The sequence below is a fragment of the Mobula birostris genome, chromosome 30 (assembly GCF_030028105.1).
Source record: "Mobula birostris isolate sMobBir1 chromosome 30, sMobBir1.hap1, whole genome shotgun sequence".
Classification (NCBI taxonomy): domain Eukaryota; kingdom Metazoa; phylum Chordata; class Chondrichthyes; order Myliobatiformes; family Myliobatidae; genus Mobula; species Mobula birostris.
This window is the reverse complement of record NC_092399.1, coordinates 8,839,240-8,860,814: the sequence shown is the minus strand read 5'-3', so window position 1 is coordinate 8,860,814 and position 21,575 is coordinate 8,839,240. Positions and strand designations below refer to the sequence as shown.

Sequence of the window (21,575 nt, the reverse complement as noted above, 5' to 3'; positions counted from 1 at the left end):
AGAGAAAAGTAGCTGGTTGATATGAACAGTCTCTTTATTCGACAAAATGAGACACAGTAGGCATCATACTGAAACCTTTCAGAGGAAGAGGCCTGCTTGACCCAACACTACACGACATTTTATGTGCTAAAATTCATAGGGCAATTCCATATTTTCAAAGCACTCACACTGTTTCCTTTGAAATCCACACAACCCCACTGTTTGCATTCACACTACGAACACACAAATGTACCATAAATCAGCATTGTCTGGTCTTCCAGTTAACTGTGGCTCAAGGCTCTAAGGAACACATTGCTCGGAGCTGCATTTTAAATTTAATCTACAGTCCATATCCAGATCTGAAGATTAGTGGCTGAAGTTAGTTGCTGAAGTTATTTGCTATATGTGCTAACCCCAAAAACACCCGAACAGATGGCACACTCCACCTTTCTTGTCCGTGCTATCTCTTCGCAAAGCAACCCAATCACTCCTGTTTCCCTCTCTTATCCCAAGACACTGCAAATCCCCCTCTGCAAGAGGACTGATTCATTACCCTTACAAGCAATGACTTCCAGATTAGAACTCAACAGCATTTATGAATATTCTTCAAGTAGCTCACAGGAATAATGTTCTACCATCTCCGGATGGGAGCACAGTTAACAGAGTGAAATTGCACTGGTTCTGTCATTTCTAATATTGTTCAATTTTTGTGCTAGGTTACTCTGAAATTTGCTAATTGTCAAATTTTCAATGATTCGGTGGTTCAGCTTAATATCAGAGAATGTATACTGTGTGCAACCTGAAATTCTTACTCTTCACAGACATCCATAAAACAGAAAAAGCACTCCAAAGGCTGAATGATGGAAATGTCAGAACCCCAACCCCCCTCCCACGCATAAATAGCAGCAAAAAGATCAATGGTCCCCCCACTTGCTCCAGCAAGAGCATCGTCACCATCCACCCACCATGCAAGTCATAGCAAATCCCCCAAATACACCATGATGTAGAGTCCATCAGAAAACTACAGTCCATCCCAACACTTCAGTATCTCACCCAGGCTCTCTCTCACTAGCAAGGATAACACCATAACACCATCCAACACCATAAACACTTGGAATTGGAATTTGTTTCTTAATCTTACATGTACCAAGGTACAGTGAAAAACGTGTTTTGCATACTATTCATTTATATCTGCATTTGTATATGCATATATTTATGTCTGCATTTTCACAGTTTCTTTACAGTTAACAGTTCCTGATGTTTAGAGTTTATAGTTATTTATTTGCTAAGTATGCCCACTGAAAAGGAATCTCGGGGTTGTACGTGGCGACATGTTTGTACTCTGATTGTAAATTTTACTTTGAGCTTTGAACTTTGTACAAATCAACTCACAACTTAGGAATATCCATACATGGTTTGTTTCAAATATAAATTTCGATGCTGCTTTAGAGTACTGTCCAAAAGTCTTCAACACATGTAAAAAAAATGTTGTAAAGCAAAGGTGCTTTCAAATATAATGAAATGAAAGACTTCAGTTGTCTTGCTTGCTTCTGCCTCTCCAGAGAGCCTCGATGAGGTTGAGCTCAGGGCTCTGAGGAGGCTATACCATCTGAAATCATATAAAAAAAATTCTAGGGTGCTGTGAGACCTATGTGGGTACTTCTCTTCAAGATCGGAAGCAAGCATTGTCACTTCAACAATAACTGCAAAATCACACAGGCCGTGAGGTGCATTGACAATCAATAAGACAATGGAGATCACCTCATGTCATTCATTAATTATTCTCATTGCTTTTCCCTACCCTTTTTTGCATTCTGCACCAATCCCAGAAGGTTTGTGAACACTGACACTCTGGGGTATTACTCTTGACAATTTATTTTACTTCATTCTGCCTGAGAGAACGTTGGGCTCTCACTCAATCATGTGTGTAGTTGGACAGGCTCAACCACCAAGAAACACCGCTCAACAAGGATTTTGCTTCCCGGATACTTTTCAGTGTATCTTACAGATTTTGGGCTGCTGATCTTGAAAATCACCACACATTTCCCTATTACATGCCATTTTTTAAAATAACATTACCTATATTTGTTTTTTGATTCATAATTCAAGTCAGAATAACTGATGTCAAGGTTAAGGAAGGCATTTTTTGTTGGTCCACAAATCAAGCAGGTCGATAGTGACAGGCAATTCGAAGAACTTCGATTGGGACTGGAAAAAATCACATGGAAGGCATTCAAGGATGTTGTTGAAATACTTTCTGACAACTACAGAGCATCAAACTGTGTGCAGCTGGTTGACAACGTGCTTCAAGTATACAAAACCATGAAGAGTTTCAATAATTCAAAGTAGAGAGTTATGTGTATTCCACCTAGCAATAGGTGTTATTAACACTGAACACTTTCCTTTGCTACTGAAACCAGCCCTGGGCATGTGGCATTTGCAAGTAAGACTAAAGTGTCCCTTTCAGATTTCAAGTAAAGGATCGCTTTGTCCGGAAACAAGCAGTACTCCCTCACTTCACCCTCTATAGAGGAAGCCTCAAGAACGTTCATGAAGGATTTTCTTTGTCTACCAGGAAACCTCTTAACAAGATGGTGCTCAGAGTAGAAACCCTGTTTCTGAAGTCTGGAGTCAGCCATCAATTCTGGGGGTGTTAACCTGGTAGAAGATGCTAACGTTAGTTTGCTCTTCCTAGCTATAGAACTGGACACTGCTTGGACACGGATGGAGGAACACCTGCAGTACTCTGAGAGGTCCAGGTGTCCAAGGCACATGGGAGACCATGTTTGGTAAAGCATAAGCCTGGTGCTGGAGGTGAGTGATTGCAACATTTAAGAGGCACTTGCATAGGTACGTGGAGCGGAGGGGCTTGGGGGGTTATGGGCTGAACACAGGTGACTGGGACTAGCAGGGGGGATGCATGGACTAGTTGGGCCAAAGGGCCTGATTCTGTGCTGCATACTTTATGGTAGAGCAGTCTTGATGGGCTGAATGGCCTAATTCTGCTCCCATGGTCTGTGGTTTTATGGCCTTATGGACTCGGGGAAAGTCGTGGATGTGGAGTGGGTGTTTCCTATGGTGGGAGGGTCTAAGACCACAGCTTCGGAATAGGGAGGCGTCCTTTTAGAACAGAGATGAGGAGGAATTTCTTTAGCCAGAGAGTGGTGAATCTGTGGAATTCATTGCCACAGGCAGCTGTGGAGGCCAAGTCTTTATGTATATTTAAGGCAGAGGTTGATAGATTCTAGGTTAATAGGGACATGAAGGGATATGGGGAGAAGGCAGGAGATTGGGGCTGAGAAGAATAATGGATCAGCCATGACGAAATGGCAGAGCAGACTTGATGGGCCAAATAGCCTCATTCTGCTCCTATATCTTATGGTCTTATTGTCTTATGCTATGAGGTCTTGATGTTTCCCTCAGATGCCCAGACTGTTGAGACTCTGGCGAATTTCACTCACCAATGCTTTGAGGTGTGTCCTGCAGTGAGGAAACCGAATCACAGATCTTTCACTTATACTGGCCACCAATAAATCTGGCTGAAGAAATTAAACAAAGGGGCAACCAGAAAATCCACAAATAGCAGAGCACAACACTCTATTTGGCTTTGTACAAATCTAAAGCACATCTGAAGTGGTTTAGTAATTCAAGCTGCCAATTAGTCCATTGCCAGCAAAGAACTGAAGTATTGGATCACATAACTGCATAAACTATTTGCCCATTCGGGCCCGATTCATCTGTTATCAAGATACGAGGTTAAGCAGAAGGTGAGAGTTATGCATTCCATCTCAAAGAGTGGCATTGTCTACCTCTGTTCCTCTCGCCAACCGGTTACAGTCTGGTATTGACTGTAACTTTGGAGCCGTTCTGTATGACGTTGCAGGCCAACAAAGAGAATAACAGTTGACGAAAATAAAGCTGAGTGAAAAAGAACATGTTAAACAGGGGCAGAGTTTTCTGGCCCACCAGTGTTCAGTCCAGATGAATCTGTGAAGCTAACCAGTATTGCAATAAGCTGATTGCACACTATGTCCCTCATTTTAAGGTATTTTCGATATTATTCACACAGCCTGTGGATTTTTGGCCTTCCATATTGAGTTAGTTTAATCAGGACCAGAGAAGTCACGCACTTGAGCTTCCTGCACATTCAGGACACCACATCTCCTAATCCCCAGCAAAAATGTGCGTTCGGTTATTGTCGGCCCATCGCTGAGCTTTTCCCTCAACCTGTGCTCTCACATTCCAGGACTCTTCCACTCACGTTCTCGACATTTACATAGAACATAGAATAGTACAGCACAGTACAGGCCCTTTGGCCCACAATGTTGTGCCAACCCTCAAACCCTGCCTCCCATATAAGCCCCCACCTTAAATTCCTCCATATGCCTGTCTAGTAGTCTCTTAAACTTCACTAGTGTATCTGCCTCCACCACTGACTCAGGCAGTGCATTCCACGCACCAACTACTCTCTGAGTAAAAAACCTTCCTCTAATATCCCCCTTGAACTTCCCACCCCTCACCTTAAAGCCATGTCCTCTTGTATTGAGCAGTGGTGCCCTGGGGAAGAGGTGCTGGCTGTCCACACTATCTATTCCTCTTATTGCTTATTTATTTATTATTATTATTATTTCTTTTTTTTAACCTCTTGTATTTGCAAGGTTTGTTGTCTTTTGCACACTGCTTGTCTGTCGGGTGATATCTTTCATTGATTCTTGGATTTACTATGTATGCCCACAAGAAAATGAATTCAGGGTTGTGTATGGTGACATATATAATAATAAATTTACCTTGAACTTTGGAGAAGGTCCATCATAAAATCTGTGTCTACATTTGTGCTCTTATTCCATAGGACCATAAGACATAGGAGCAGAATGAGACCATTTGGCCCATCGAGTTTGCTCCTCCATTTCATCACGGCTGATCCATTTTCCTCTCAGCCCCAATCTCCTGGCTTCTCCCTGTAACCCTTCAGGTCCTCACTAATCAAGACACCAAGTGTAGAGCTTGTCTGTGAACGTACAGTATCTCCTCAACCAACTTTCATTCAAAAGGCTTCTTCCTCGAGTGACCTTAATCACTTCCATTAATGGCTGTACCTTCGGCTGCTAAAGCCCAAAACTTAACAATTCATTCTCAAAACCTCTTCCTTTTTATCTCTCAGTCGGCCTTGAAACCTCCACAAAATCTGCCTTTGATCACACGTCTAATTCGTCTTTACGTGGCCCTGTGTCAGTGTTTTGTTCTGTCTTTTATGAGAACTTCGGGCTTTGTCATGTTGTGTTAAACATGCTACACAGGTTGAAGATATTATAGTTCTTCATTGCTCCTGGGTTGCCATGATAATTAGAGCTTTAAACAACACATGCATGTAGCTTAATACTATATATATTGTTACCAATTGTCGGCTGGTGGTGTAGTGGCATCTGCCCCGGACCCTGGGGCGAGTGGTCCTGGGTTCAGATCCAGTTGGCTCCTTCCGTCCGTGCTGGGTTGAGTGTCCAGCTAGCAACTCAGCTTCGTAAAAAACAGACAAACGCTAAAGATACGGCCAGGTTGCCACCTGACGCGCCACAAGGCGCAAGAGGAACAACAACAATTGCTAGTAATAAGATAAGTAAACCTTTGGGCTTCGTATTAAAGCCAAATCTTAATTAAATAAGTCCTCAATTTTCAACTTTTTTCTGCTTTAAATCTTTTCACATTCCAAGGGAATGTTGATACCTTCAATAAAATTCCACTAACTCAAACAAACTCAGAAAATGGTGGTGATTTTCGGCCATGTGGGGATCTCTTGGATTTTTCCCAGGACCTCCAGTTCACAAGGAGACACTTAATGTAGACTATCCAATAACCCAAGCCAAAGATGCAAAGTATCTGTATTGAGCTGCAAGGCCAAGACTGAGTGAGGTTGAACCATCAGGAGCTTTGGCCTCCAAGTTCTGATATGGCAGAGGTACGACTACCTTTTCAACCCCTTTCAATACCTTCCATTTAGTGGAAAGGAAAGGAAAAGGCTGGTAAGTACATTCAATGATGTTCATACAGGATATGTAGAGTACTGCGCAAAAGTCTTCGTAACATATATATAGCTAGGGTGCCTAAGACTTCTGCACAGTAGTGTAGTAATTTTATGTATTGCACTGTACTGTTGCTGCAAAAGTGAAAACATATTTCTTGACATATGTGAGTGATGATAAACTTGATTCTGATATGGGTCTCTGTTGTGGAGTAAGAGCGGGAAGGGGCCAGGGAGAGGGGAATCATGCTTGGAAAAAGGGGAAGGGAGAAGAAAGGGAGTACCAGAGAGACATTCTGTAAAAATCAATAAACCAATTTCTTGGAATCAAATAACCTTGCCTCAAATCTGAGCCCACTCCACCACCCCCTCCACACCAACTCTGCCACCTGTCCCACATCTCCCCCGCAGCACTCCACCCTCACCATTCCCAATATCCTTTACTTCAGCCAGATTTACAAACTCGCTCTCTGTTCCACATTGACAAATACAGTACTGTGCAAAAGTCTTAAGCACCCTAGCTGTATATGTGTGCCTAAGACTTTTCCCACAGGACCACAGATTTAGGTTAAAAGAAGGACATAGGTGCTCTTTCAGTGTTTCTGTTTTCTCAATCATGCCTCAATGTTTTCCTTTGCAGAAGTTATTGCAGGAGACCCTGTCAGAAAGACGACTGGAATTCATAAAAATGGAGGTATGGGCATATTGTACCTTGCAAAATCTGACGAGGTCTTTGAACTCCATTAGGGATGGTAATGGACACCCGTTCCCTCTGCAGTATGTTCTCACTGATGATGGAGTATTTGTCTAAATGGGCTTGCTCCCCTTGGGTGGGTAAACATTAATTTTCTTCTCCTCTCTGCCCCTCAACCTCAAAGCAACGTCTGAGAATTTAGGGGCAGAATCCACACATCAAGTGATTCTTGCATTTTTCTGTTGTTTGGAGACATTCTCTCTTCTCCAGAGCTTTGCCTTTTCCACCTATCACCTCTCAGCTTCTTACTTCAAGACCCCCTCCCCCCCCCCAGCTATCACCAACGAGCTTTTCATCTTCCCCCTCTCCCCCCCTTCTTATTCTGGCATCTTCCCCCTTCTTTTCCAGTCCGGATGAAGGGTCTTGACCCAAAACGTTGACTGTTTATTCATGTCCATAGATGCTGCCTGACCTGAGCTCCTCCAGCATTTCGTGTGTGCTGCTTTGAAGGTTGTCAAGAACATCTGACTTTGATTTGGCCCTCTGCTTCACCTCAGGAACAACACAACATGAATATTAACAATAACAGAAGACAGATCTCAATCCCTTCACAATCCACAAGACCTTCAAATAGAATAACCTTTAACAGTACTCTCAACTCCCTGGTTCCGTGCACAAACAAAAGAAAATCTGCAGATGCCGGAAATCTGAGCAAAACACACAATGCTGGAGAGTACAATCAACGTTTCAGGCCAAGACCCTACTTCAGGACTGGAGAAAAAAAGATGAGGAGTCAGTATTAGAAGGTGGGTGGGGGAGAGGAGGAAGAAACACAGGGCGTTAGGCGAAACCGGAAAGGGGAGGATGGACGAAGTAAAGAGCTGGGAAGCTGATTGGTGAGAGAGGTACAGGGCCGGGGAAGAGGGAATCTGATAGGGGCGGATGGAAGGCCATGGAAGAAAGAAAAGGGAGAGGTGCACCAGAGGGAAAGAATGAGTAGGTAAGGAGATAAAGTGAGAGAGAGAGAGAGAAGGGAATGGGGAACGGAGAAGTGGGGGCATTCCCGGAAGTTCGAGAAATCAGCATGGCCTCCTCTACTTTCACAATGAGGCCACACTCAGGTTGGAGGAGCAACACCTTACATTCCGTCTGGGTAGCCTTCAGCCTGATGGCATGACCATCATTTTCTCCCCCTTCCTTCACCATTCCCCATTCCCATTTCCCTCTCTCATCGTATCCCCTTACCTGCCCATCACCTCCTTTTGGTGCACCTCCCCCTTTTCTTTCTTCCATGGCCTTCTGTCCTCTCCTATCAGATTCTCCCTTCTCCAGCCCCGTACCTCTTTCACCAATCAACTTCCCATTTCACCCCTTCCCCCCCTCCCAGTTTCACCTATCACTTTGTACTTCTTCCTCCCTTACCCTCACCTTCGAACATTGACTCCTCATCTTTTTTTCTCCAGTCCTGATGAAGGATCTCAGCCCAAAAAGTTGACTATATTCCTTTCCATCAATGCTGCCTGACCTGCTGAGTTCCTCCAGCATTTTGTGTGTGTTCCCTAGTTCTATGTTCTGGTTTCACTTAGCCAGTTATCCTCAGCAAGTTACTTGACTGACATATATCTACACTAGCAAATTTCCATTTGTACAATCTATTAATAACTGTTGTACACTATTACTGAAACTAGTATTTAAGGCATGATGCCTATCAGATGACAAATTCAGTGATTGCAACCATGGCTAAATTTCCAGAGTTTATGAAGTTGGTAATTAACCATCTCTCTGCCCAGCACTGTCATACTCCATCTCTGTAAGGTACTGTATTGGCAATAACAGTTTCTGTGGCAGGTAGAGATACATCTCTACCAAAGAAGGTGTAAGGTGCTCCTTCCCTCTGCAAGCCTTCAAGTCGCCCTTGAGCAAGGTAGAGTGCCTGCTTAGCCCCAGCTCCACCCCTGCCCCCTGCCTCCACCCCCAAGCAGGGTCACGTGAAGCCATGGGAGCAGCCGGTGCATGTCACATGTCCTGGTTACGCAACCACTGATGCCAGGCAGACTATCTCTGGGGTCACCCGTCTTGTAAAGACACTGCCCGGAAGAAGGCAATGGCAAACGACTTCTGCAGAAAAATTTGCCAAGAATAATCATGGTCGTGGATAGAGGAAAGAATAAGAATCACAGCGTGAAGGGGGTCTTCCCTACAGGCAGATTAAAGACAGATGGAAAGACCATGATCGCCCGCATCATCTGACATGGTACATAATGATAATGATCATCATTATTATTACAGTAAACACTAAAAAGTAACATTGCTCTCAGAAGAACTTAGATGTAACCCTGACCACCACAAAATGGGAAAAACCTTGTAATCTTCTCTAAGGCATGGAGCGTTGTGGTTATAAATATCAAAACATACAGTGTAGAGATTGTTGAAAAGACAGATCATTGTTGAAACTTCATTAGAATACAGCTCTGCCGACAGTTCAAAGTATATGTTTCTTATTAGGTACGTCCTCAGGCAAGGGTAACTTCATCCTTTTGTTTACAAAGCCGGCATGATACAAACCTTTAGAGTGAACATGAGGTCAGTAGTCACATTTGAATCAACTTGCATGTATTTCACACTCTTTACACAATGTTCAGTGGTCATCGGCATTGCAAACAGCCCTCTATAGAGTCCCAGACTTTAAAGTATTCAGAGCAGCCAAGTTATCAAACGAGAAATCTAAAATCAAAAACAGATCGGCTTGCTGGGATTTGGAGAGGACTAAGGTCATAGAAGGTTTATAGTCTTTCTTCTTCTCTCAGAGGGGAATGAATCTTTGGAATTTTCTTCCACAAGGGGTGGTGAAGGCTGGATGATTGAATATATTTAGAATGGAGTTAAATAAATAGTTGGAAGATCGATGAATTGAGAGTTATGGGGAACTGGCACAGAAGACGTGTTGAGGCCACCACAGGTCAGCCAAGATTATATTGAATGACAGGACAGGCTTGAGTGGCCAGGGACACCAGAGGCTGCAGATTCTGGCATCTGGAGCAACATCTCCTTAGGAGCTTGGCAGGTTGGCCAACATCTGTAGGTGGAAAGTAATTACAGAAATTTTGAGTCAAAACCCTGCAACAGAATTGCATTGACGGGCCAACTAACTGATTTCTACTCTAATTTTTCTGTCTTCAGTTTCCTCCTTTCCCAATCCTCTATTATAGGGGCTACTCTGAAATTAATTTGGGACTTTCCTTAATGACCTAAACAGTTTTAATAATGGTGGGATGAGTAAATAGTGATTATCTTTTGCACTGGTCAATCTCTTAAATGGAGATAATCACTGCATAGGTTATTGTCTAATGTGATATAGGTTGTGTACCCCTTATCCAAAATTCCGAAAATCAAAAATCTCTAAAATTCGAATTTTTTTTGAGTGCAGACATGATGTCACAAATGGAAAATTCCACAATGCATTGGGAAAGTTCCCAGATGATACACAGGTCTGAGCACACCACAGTCAGTTCATAATAAACAGAAGTTTATGAAAAATAGAAAAACACTGCATAAAGCCAAAAATGAAGATCTCGAACGTGTATTGGAAGAGTGGATTCATCAGTGTCAAAGTGGGAACATATACTAATTAAGAGAATGCTGATCGTGAAACAAGCGAAGATCTATCACGACGAACTGAAAATTGAACATAATTGTAACTATTCAGCAGGCTGGTACCAGAAATTTAAGAAAAGCCACAGCATTAAATTTTTAAAGATTTGTGGTGCTAAAGTGTCTGCTGATCTCAAAGCAGCAGAGAAATTCATTGATGAGTTTGCAAAGGTTGTCACTGGTGAAAATCTAACATGCTGAACAGCTGCATCAGTACATATATGTGGTGAACAAGTGTAAGACAAAGACTACTTACTGGTAGCACATAAATTTAGTGTCAGAAATGAGGGTGATTCCAAACTATCTCATTATGTTATATTGATTCCAAACTGTTTCATTATCCAAAAAAATCTGAAATCGAAAACACTTCTGGCCCCAGGCATTTCAGATAAGGGGTACTCAATCTGTATACATTTTTTTTTAGCTTCTTCTGTGTTGTAAATATTTAGTCCAAACGGGTCATTCTTTATTTTTACTTTCAGAGTCCTCCTGCTATTGTTGCTACAGGAGCAATCTCTCTCTGTCCTTGCCAGTGACAGGGAGCCTGTCTAAGATACTAAAGTGTTGGGATGGACTGTAGTTTTGATGGGCTCTGGATCAAAGTGTCTTTGGAAGCTTTTGCAATTGCTTGCAGGGCGAGAGGGGAGGAAGGTGTTTTGGCTGCTGCTTGTGCGTGGGCACGTGGCCAAGTGGTTAAGGCATTGGACTAGCAACCTGAAGGTCGTGAGTTCGAGCCCCAGCTGAGTTAACATGTGTTGTGTCCTTGAGCAAGGCATTTAATCACACATTGCTCTGCGAAAACACTGGTGCCAAGCTGTATGGGTCCTAATGCCCTTCCCTTGGACAACATCGGTGTCATGGAGAGGGGAGACTTGCAGCATGGGCAACTGCTGGTCTTCCATACAACCTTGCCCGGGCCTGCGCCCTGGAGAATGAAGACTTTCCAGGCGCAGATCCATGGTCTCGCAAGACTAACGGATGCCCTTATGTGCATAGGAGGGAGAGGGGAGGTTTGGGGGTTCTGATGTTTCTGTCATTCATTCTTTGGGGTTTTTCTGTTTTGTGGATGTCTGTGAAGAATAAGAATTTCATGTTGTATACTGTATACATTCTCTGATATGAAATTGAACATCAAACCATTTGAAACAATTGTATTATCCTTAATTTACTCAATCATGGCCCCCTTCATCCTTTCATAAATTACACTATTCTACAATCTATTTTGCCATCATTACCTCATTACAACTTAATCAGTTTGATGCTGAATTTTGATCAGTGGTGTGTAATGGAGGGATCCCTCTCAGACTTACAATGATCGCTGCGCCTGTCGTATCCTCACTGAAGTCTGCCGCTCACTGCGGCCACTGCTGGACATGGACAACATTATCAGCGGCTGTCAGGGAGACAGCCAAGGTGAATTTTATGCCTCATGCTGTCCACTGGATCTGGAGATACCTGAAGAATCTCAGGTTTTGTTGGCCTCTGTGGTGTCAGGAGGTCTCAAGCGGTCGAAGAGAGCCGCTGCACCTCACTCTGGCTTTCAAGCTATCAGGAGGCTGTGAGGAGACCCACTGGGGAAGTAGCCCTCTGCGTGATGCAGTGCCACAGAATGCTTCATTGTTGTTTAGCAGGTGCTATATGTCAGATGAGGAAGTGTCATATGAGCAGCTGGTGCATATCACAAGTCCTGGTTATGCGACCAATGACACCAGGCAGACAATCTCTGAAGAGTATTGATAATGGTTGGGGTCACCCATCTTGTAAAGGCACTGCCCAGAAGAAGGCAACAACAAATCACTTCTGCAGAAAAATTTGCCGAGTACAATTATGGTCATGGATAAGACCAAGATCGCTCACGTCATATGACACAGCGCTAACAATGATGATATCTGAACAACAGCTTTGGTGAGCAATTCAAACCCTGACCTTCCAGCAGTTTTTCCTTTAGCGTGGAGAAGTAGTTGCCTGGTGTTAAATTCCCATAAATAAAATCAAAGGTTGTGTATGAATCAATTACGTAAGATTTGATCTGTGATCTGAGAAACAACAGTTCTTATTTACATCAACAAAAATTATCATTGACATTAACTCAGGCTAACCTAAGACTGTGCAGCTTAAAAAGCCAAAACATAAATTCCATTCTTTGTTCTCGCCGAGCATGGGAGTGCTGTGCCACTGGGAGAGCAGGGTAATGGTCACCCTCAGGATATTCCAGACTGCTGCTGACCTCTGCCACATGGCATAAATTGATGCCCACAAATGCCAGAGGAAAGTCACCAGCTCCATCCTCGAGGGGGGAACACACCATCGAACTCTCCACCATCCCACAGAACCCGGTGTTGGATTAGACCGTACAATTGTAATTTTATGAGACCATGATCGCCTATGTCATGTGACACCTCACATGATGAAGATGATCAGACTTTACCGACCTCCTTCCGCACTTCTCATTCCTAAAAGCTTGGTGTACACCAAAAAAAAGTTTGTTGCACTACGAAATAAATAAAAACGACACCAGAAATATTCAGCTGGTCAGTCAGCATCCACAGAAAAAAGAAATAGAGTTAAAACTTCAAATCAACATCCCTTCATTAGAACTGGTTCTGTCTTCTTGCTGCATTCAAACTTTGGTCTTTAAGAAGGCCTCAGGTTAATATGGGTGCCTTGAAAATTGCACTCTGCAACTTGGCAACCGGTTTTCTCTGAATGATGGCGAACTGTAATGTTTACTTGGAGTGTGGTTACTGCTCACACGTTATATACATTAGGCTGATGAAAACATACATCTACAGTAAGAAAAATTGAGCACTTGATTGAAAACAGCAGCGTATGGAGCTTGACACACATGTAAAGCCATTATTTGTTGGCTATGAGGCTTTCCTTGTTCTTGTAGACAGTCATTTCCTTTTGAATATCCTCTGTCTGTCATACTGCTGACCACAGTTTTCTCCTGACTACACGTAGAGTATTATATACACAGTTTGCTTTTCCCAAGAACATGTGTATTCCTGATAAAATCTACACAATGCAGTTCATGAGATATAAACTTGATATCTGGCTAGGCATGTATTTCATTTTCTCTCTCACAGTGTGTTACAACATACACACATAGCAGCCTTTGTTTCTGTTCCTTCTGACTGCTAACAGAGGGCTTATTTTTCCAGCCTTATATTCCAGGCCTAGGGTGGAAGGGTGGAGATACGTCTCTACCAAAGGAGTTATAAGGTGCTCCTTCCTTCCGCTAGCCTGCAGGTCACCCTTGGGCAAGGTGTAACACCTGCTTAGCCCCCGACCAGGGTCACGTGAAGTCATGGGAGCAGGTGGCGGATGCTCGTACGAGCAGCTGGTGCACATCACAAGTCCTGGCTATGCAACCACTTCCACCAGGCAGACAATCTCTGAAGAGTATTGATAATGGCTGGGATCACCCGTCTTGGAAAGACACTGCCCAGAAGAAGGCAACGGCAAACCACTTCTGTAGAAAAATTTGCCAAGGACGATCACAGTCAATCAACATCCACATCAGACAACACGGCACATAACGAGGATGGCTGTAGTTCTAATTGCGTCAACAGCTTATGATAAAACAAGTGGGGTTGACATGCCAGCTAGCTGAAGACAAATCACCTCTCAGTGCAAAAGAATCATAGAACTGTACAGCACAGAAACAGATCCTTCAGCCGACCATCTATATTTCCTATCTACCCTCATCCTATTTGTCCACATTAAGATTCAAGAATAGTTCCTACCCCTCAACCATCAGGTTTTTGAACCAAAGGGGACAACTTCACTTACCCCATCATTGAAATGTTCCCACAACCTATAGACTGACTTTGAAGGGCTATTCACTTTTCATCTCATGTTCTCGATATTAATTGCTTATTTATTTATTATTATTATTATTTCTTCTTTTTGTATTTACGCAGTTCGTTGTCTTCTGCACACTGGTTGAATGCCCTAGTTGGGTGGTCTTTCATTGATTCTGATGTGGTTATTATTCTATAGATTTATTGAGTATGCCCGCAAAAATATGAATCTCAGGGTTATATATCATGACATATATGTACTTTGATGATAAATTTACTTTGGATTTTAAGATCATCTCCTTTCGTGAATTTCCTATGTAAGAGTATCTCTAAATGTGTTTTCACATCCTTGAACAATCTGTAAAAATCTTAATCCAAGTCCATTTTAAGCTCCTTCCTCTCATTTCAAACTGTGCCCTCTTGCTTTCGATTCCCTTACCAAGGGGAAAAAATGACTCTCTACACAATCTACTGTAAACCTGTCATAACTTTATATACTATACAGCGCAAAGGTTTTAGGCAGATATATAGTTAGGGTGCCTAAGACTTTTGCACAGTATTGTATAGTTTGTCTTTCCAGTTACCAAATAACACTTACTACTACTAAACTAATACAAAGCTAAGTACTCTTAGCAACACACACAAAATGCTGGAAGAACTCAGCAGCTATGGAAAAGAGTAAACAGTTGACATTTCGGGCCAAGACCCTTCATCAGGACTGGAAAGGGAGGAGGAAGATGCCGGAATAAAAAGGTGGGGGGGAGGGAAGGAGGCTAGCAGGAAGGTGATAGGTGAAGCCAGGTGGCTGGGAAAGGTCAAGGGCTGGAGAAGAGAGAATCTGATAGGAGAGGAGAATGGACCATAGGAGAAAGGGAAGGAGAAGGGAACCCAGGGAAGTAGTCGGCAAGTGAGAAGAGGTAAAAGGTCAGAGTGGGGAATAGGGAAAGGGGGGGGGGAGGGATTTTATTCACCAGAATGAGAATAAGTACTGTTACTTCTGTTTCCCAGCCACCTTCATATTTTAACCAATATACTGTACTATACAAAAGTCTTGGGCACCCTAGCTATATATTTATATATATGTGCCTAAGACTTCTGCGCCGTACTGTACTTCTTTCAGGTCACCCATCAGCTTTTCTTGCTCTAGGGGAAACAAGCTCAAGCCAATCTCTTCTTATAGTGAAGTCCTTCAATCGACAATACCTCAGTGAACTGCATCAGATTGATTGCGAGAATTATCGAGTCGTTCTTGCTCCGTGCATACGTAACACTTGGTGGCTCTCTGCACAGTCTCTCGTGTCGTCCTATCTTTCCTTCAATATGATGACACAGTACCCCGTGCGCAGTCAATTTCATCAAGTCTCAACAGATCATCCCAATTCGGATCTGCTTTGCACAATCTATAAAGACAAGCACGTCATATTCTTTTGTTACCATGTATGATGCATGATGAAGTTCAGTTAAATTGGACGCCAATCCACTATAAAGCCAGTTGAGGAAAACTTAAGTGTTGCTGTGACCAGTACAGTGTATTAAGGTATGCTATTGTTATTTGGCCTTTCTTTGGTCGGAGTCGACCATGGATGCTGTGTCCCAGTTGTCTACGTGATACACATGCCAGGACAGTACGATACGGAGAGCAAGCTGGAAGGCTCCCCCCTCCACACATCCGATGAATCCAAAGGAACGGCAGACACCGACACACTTTGGCACCAACGTCGTCGCAGGAGTTGCCAGTCAACATTGAACTCAACTTAGGACGACCTTTGGGACTCCAGGTCCAGACTTTTCATCTGGGTTTACACCTGAATACTCCCCCATGAGTGAGTATAGCTGCAAGGCAGCCGAGGTTTGAGATCAGACTTTTCCTTCTCCTAGATGAGCTGCCAACCACGGCTGATGAGCCCCATTTGTTCAAAGCAACTGGTTTTAAGGCACCAGTAACCTGCCTTCGCCCCTTCTCCTGTCAGTAGAAACAGTTCCGCCGGGCTTAGTAGCTAAGCCATGCATGAAGTCAAGGAAACCAAGGTATGGAAAATCATCACTAAAACAGGAGATGAGATGCATCTTATGGACATTGTGGCTAGTATATGATTTATCTATATTTTCCCAGTAGATTATCAATTCCAAACTCATGGAATTTTGTCAAAATTTGAAATACCTTATGATGAGTGTATACTGATACACTGCAAATGCCCCACCTCCCCCTCGTACCCCATCCATTATTTATTATTATAATGTATATATATGTGTTCCTTTTCTCTCTCTCTCCTTTTTCTCCCTCTGTCCCTCTCACTATACCCCTTGCCCATCCTCTGGGCTTCCCCCCTCCCCCTTTTCTTTCTCCCTAGGCCTCCTGTCCCATGATCCTCTCATACCCCTTTTGCCAATCACCTGTCCAGCTCTTGGCTCCATCCCTCCCCCTCCTGTCTTCTCCTATCATTTTGGATCTCCCCCTCCCCCTCCCACTTTCAAATCTCTTACTAGCTCTTCTTTCAGTTAGTCTTGACGAAGGGTCGGCCCAAAATGTCGAACGTACCTCTTCCTAGAGATGCTGCCTGGCCTGCTGCATTCACCAGCAACTTTTAGGTGTGTTGACTGATGTACTGATTCATTTGCATCTGGTTCTGGGTAGCACATGTATACCTCATTATCCAAATATACACAAAACCCTGTGTTTACATAAACTGCTTCTCAGCAAAGATATCAAGTTGCATTAGGGTGCTTCTACTTTTCAATCTATTTTCTGAATCTTCTCCTCTTCAATTGAAAATTGTTGAATCAAATGTCTCAATATTCATCACTATTCTCCTTGGCTCCTGCTTGCTAATGAAATCATGCTGTGTGACATCTTGGCTAATTCCCAGTCACGAATCTTCTCATATCTATAAGCATCATCAACAAAACCCCTGACAGGAGAAAGGGCATGAAGAGAAGGAGGAGGGGACCCAGGGGGAAGTAATAGGCAGGTGAGAAGAGGTAATAGTCAGAAGGGGGGCAAATTTGATTACCGGAAGGAGAAAGTGATAAACATAAAAGTATTTCCTGAACATATTCAGGTAATACTAGAAACAGTCCATAATTCTTCAATAAATATTTTTTTCCAAATAATGAAAATTTAAATTTACTTTCAAATTTTAGCAAAAATCACCATTAAATACCCTGATCAGCAAATAACTGTCTGGAAAATTGGCTTGGTTCATGTCAAGATTCCTCATCAAGTCAAATTAGTTAAGTGCCACATTTACAAGGGCAGTTAATTTAGCAAACCCACGTTTTGATCGTGAGCATTTTGGAAAGCTTGTCTGACTAAAATAAACCTGATCATGTGTTGTTTTAAGTCTTGGCACCAGAGCCCACCTCTTATCATATTGAAAACAGTGAATAGGAAGTACTAGAACTCATCCTTGACCACGAGTCTTTCCATTGTTATTAAGTTAGTCCTTCTAGTGCAGTTTATAATCTAAGACGGGGGTGGTCCCAACCTGTGATCCACGGACCCCCTTGTTAACGGTAGTGGTCCAAGGCATGAAAACAGTTGGGAACCTCGGGTCTAAGATTTTTTTTAAATATATTTTTTTATTATTTATTGACATTCTGCACAGAATCGGCCCTTCCAGCCCTTCGAGCTAAGCTGCCCTGTAAACCCCCAATTTGATCCTAGTATAATCACAGGATAATTTACAACGACCAATTAACTCACTGTGAGAGGAATCTGGAGCACTCGGAGGAAACCCACGCGGTTACAGGGAGAACGTACAAACTCCTTACAGGCAGCAGTGGGAAATGAACCCGGGTCGCTGGTGCTATAAAGCCTTGAGCCACCCACTACTCTACCATACCACATATGAGAATATGCAACTGGTGTTCACTTAATAGCAATACCTAAAACGTTGGGAAGCATTAATACTACCTTTCCTGTGTTCATTGGCAATAATAGGAATACCTAGTTAATAGTCACACTTTTAGCACAGCAGCCTTGTGCATTCAGGGCAGGGTTATAACCAAGGAATCAAAGTCTAAAAACTTCTGCTATTTAAAAATATATTTCTACTGGGAAATGCTGTTTTCACCCAAATACAATATAAATTTCAGAGCAAGTACAGGCACTAACCAAAACAGATGCAAAAACGATCATCGCTACTCAAGTCCAAAGTTTAATGCTCATTATTAATGGGGATGTGAGTTATCCAAAATACAAATGCTGGCACTTGAAGAGCCAAATGCAGGAAAACACTAACATATGCAGACAATAGCAACATCCAAATAATCTCCCATAAGAAAACAAGGAATGAGAACATTCGATTTGGCCCAAATGTTTGTCCCTCCTACACATTATGTGCAACCTGTTCTATTATCAGATTTGTCCTTCATATTTTGACTCCTAATAATGGATTTTTTGAAGTTTCTCCCAGTATTTCAAAGGTAAATGAGACAAAGGTCCAAAGTTTTCTTTTTTCCTTATTGTTAGTACCTCTTAGCAAGGGGTAATGTCAAGGCTTTGTAAAGCACTGGTGGAGACTCCCTTGGAGTTTTGTGGGCAGTTTTGGGCCCCTTCGGATGTGCTGACTTTGGAGACTGTTCAAAGGAGGTTCACGAGGATGAGTCTGGGATTGAAAGGCTTATCATATGAGGAGCGTTTGATGGCTCTGCGCCTTTACTCACTGGAATCGAAGACTGAGGGGAAACCTATTGAATGTTGAAAGGCCTCTGTAGAGTGGATGTGGTGAGGATGATTCCAATGGCGGGGGAATCTAAGACCTGGGGCTTTCATTGCCACAGGTGGCTGTGGAGGCCAAATCATTGGGTATATTTAAGGCAGAGGTTGATGGGTTCCTGATTGGTCACGGAGAGGATGCAGGAGATTGCTGAGAGGAGAATGGATTGGCCATGATGAAATAGCGAAGCAAACTCAATAAGCCAAATGGCCAAGTTCTCCTCCATTCCTCTGATCCCTCATCCTCCCCTAACCCCGCTTGATTCCCCCACTACCCTCTTTCCTCCCCGCGACTCCCAACCTTCCCTCTACCCCTCATCACCCCTCCATTCCTGTGATCCCTCATCCTCCCCTAACCCCGCTCTCCCTGAACAGCCTTCTCCTACCCACCCTCTCCCCACCTTCTTTATAGGGCCTCTGCCCCTTCCCCCTACAGTCCTGACGAAGGGTTCCAGCCCGAAACGTCGACTCATCCTTTCCACGGATGCCGCCCGACCTGCTGTGTTCCTCCAGCGTGTTATGAGTGTGGCCAAGTTCTGCTCCTGCATCTTCTGGCCTTCTGGCTTATCAAGTTTGCTCCGCCATTCTTAAGTATTGCCACTTAAGAACACAAGAATGTAGAAACCTTGCAAGCAGATAAAGTGGGCAGTAATGGTCTTTTTCCCCAGTGTAGGAGAATCCAAAATGGGGGGCGATAGACTGAAGGAAAAGGGTAGGAATGGACCTGAGGGGCAACTTTTTCACCAAAAGGGTGCTGAGGATATGGAGCAAGCTGCCAGAAGAGATGTTAAGGTCAGGTACAATAGTACCATTTCAGAAGCACTTGGACAGGTAGGTGGAAGGGTAGGGCAGAGAGGGATATGGGACAAACACAGGAAATTGGGTTTGTTATAGACTTCAGAAGAGGGAAACCAGAGGTCCATGAGCCAGTCCTCATCGGAGGATCAAAGTTGGAGAGGGTTAGCAACTTCAAGTTCTTGTGAGGTATTATTTCAGAGGACCTGTCCTGAACCCAACACGTAGGTGTAATTGTAAAGAAAACACGGCAGCAACTTGACCTTAGAAGAATGAGGGGAGACCTCATAGAAACATTTCGAATGTTAAAAAGTATGGACAGAGTGGATGTGGCAAAGTTGTTTCCCATGATGGGGGAGTCCAGTACGAGAGGGCATGACTTCAGGATTGAAGGGGGCCCTTTCAGAACAGAAATGCGAAGAAATTTTTTTAGTCAGAGGGTGGTGAATCTATGGAATTTGTTGCCACGGGCAGCAGTGGAGGCCAAGTCATTGGGTGTCTTTAAGGCAGAGATTGATAGATGTCTGAGTAGCCAGGGCATCAAAGGTTATGGTGAGAAAGCGGGGCAGTGGGACTAAATAGGATAAAATGGATCAGCTCATGATAAAATGGTGGAGCAGACTCGATGGGCCGAATGGCCTACTTTTGCTCCTTTGTCTTATGGTCTTATGGACCTCCTTGGGAGTTTGCGAAGATTCGACACGACATCTAAAACTTTGACAAAAGCCTATAGGTGTGTAGTGGAGAGTATATACTGACTGGCTACATCACAGCCTGGTATGGAAACACCAATGCCTTTGAAATGAAAATCCTACAAAAGGTAAAGGATTCGGCCCAGTACGTCATGAGTAAAGCCCTCTGAACCATTCAGTACATCTACATCTGTCACAGAAAAGCAACATCCATCTCCAAAGATCCCCACCACCCAGGTCACGCTCTTTTCTTGCTGCTGCCATGAGGTAGAAGGTACAAGAGCTTCAGGACTCGAACCACCAGGTTCAGGAACAATTACTACCCCTCAACCATCAGGATCTTGAATAAGAGGGGATAACTACACTCACCTGCCCCATCATTGAGATGTTCCCTCAACCAATGATCTCACTTTAAGGACTCTTTATCTCATTATCTCATGTTCTCAATACTTATTGCTATTTATTTATATTTGCATTTGCACAGTTTGTTGTCTTCTGCACTCTGGCTGATCTTTCATTGATCCTGTTATAGTTACTATTCTATGGATTTGTTGAGTATGCCCACAGGAAAATGAATCTCAGGGTTGTATATGGTGACATATAATACTTTGATAATAAATTTACTTTGTACTTTGGAGTTATCAGCCTACTCTTTGCCATCACACTCATAGAAGCAAATGAGACTCAATCATCGGGTTCAATGGATGTGAAAAAATACATCACAGAATTACCACAAACCCTAACGTAGCAAGTGGGCAAACTGGGCACTCTAGCTGAAGGCTTGCTCCTCATATAATGATTTGCCATTTGTTCAGATCATCCAGTGAAGAATTACTTTCTCCCACAGTACAGTTACATTCGACCAAAAGGAATGCAAGAAGTCCCCTAAATACTTAAACATAAGAGATTCTGCAGAAGCTGGAAATCCAGAGCAACATGCACAAAATGCTGGAGGAACTCACCAGGTCAGGCAGCATCTATGAACATCAATCAACAGTCGACATTTCGGGCTGAGGCCCTTCTCCAGGACTGGAAAGGAAAGGGGGAGACGCCAGAATAAAAACTTAAGGGGAGAGGAAGGACGACAAGCTAGAAGATGATAGGCGAAGCCAGGTGGGTGGGAAAGGTAACGGGCTGGAGAAGAACGGCATCTGCTAGGAAAGCAGAGTGGATCACGGGAGAATGAGAGACAACAGGGGGAAGAGATAAGCAAGTGAGGAATAGA

The 21,575-nt window shown here is 43.3% G+C and overlaps 1 protein-coding gene across 3 annotated transcripts in view; it reads right to left on the bottom strand.

Moving 5' to 3' along the window:
- The window catches only part of col8a2 (collagen, type VIII, alpha 2), a 223,073-nt gene that overhangs the window by 156,912 nt on the left and 44,586 nt on the right, over positions 1 to 21,575 (bottom strand). Inside the window, exon 1 of one of the 3 annotated variants that reach the window (XM_072247121.1) lies at positions 15,350 to 15,534. The exons of the other annotated variants lie outside the window; for them this stretch is intronic. Coding sequence (XP_072103222.1) covers positions 15,350 to 15,502 — 153 coding nt within the window. The 5' untranslated portion in view covers positions 15,503 to 15,534. Of the gene's footprint in view, positions 1 to 15,349; positions 15,535 to 21,575 lie in introns of those variants that run through there. 3 annotated transcript variants of the gene reach the window in all.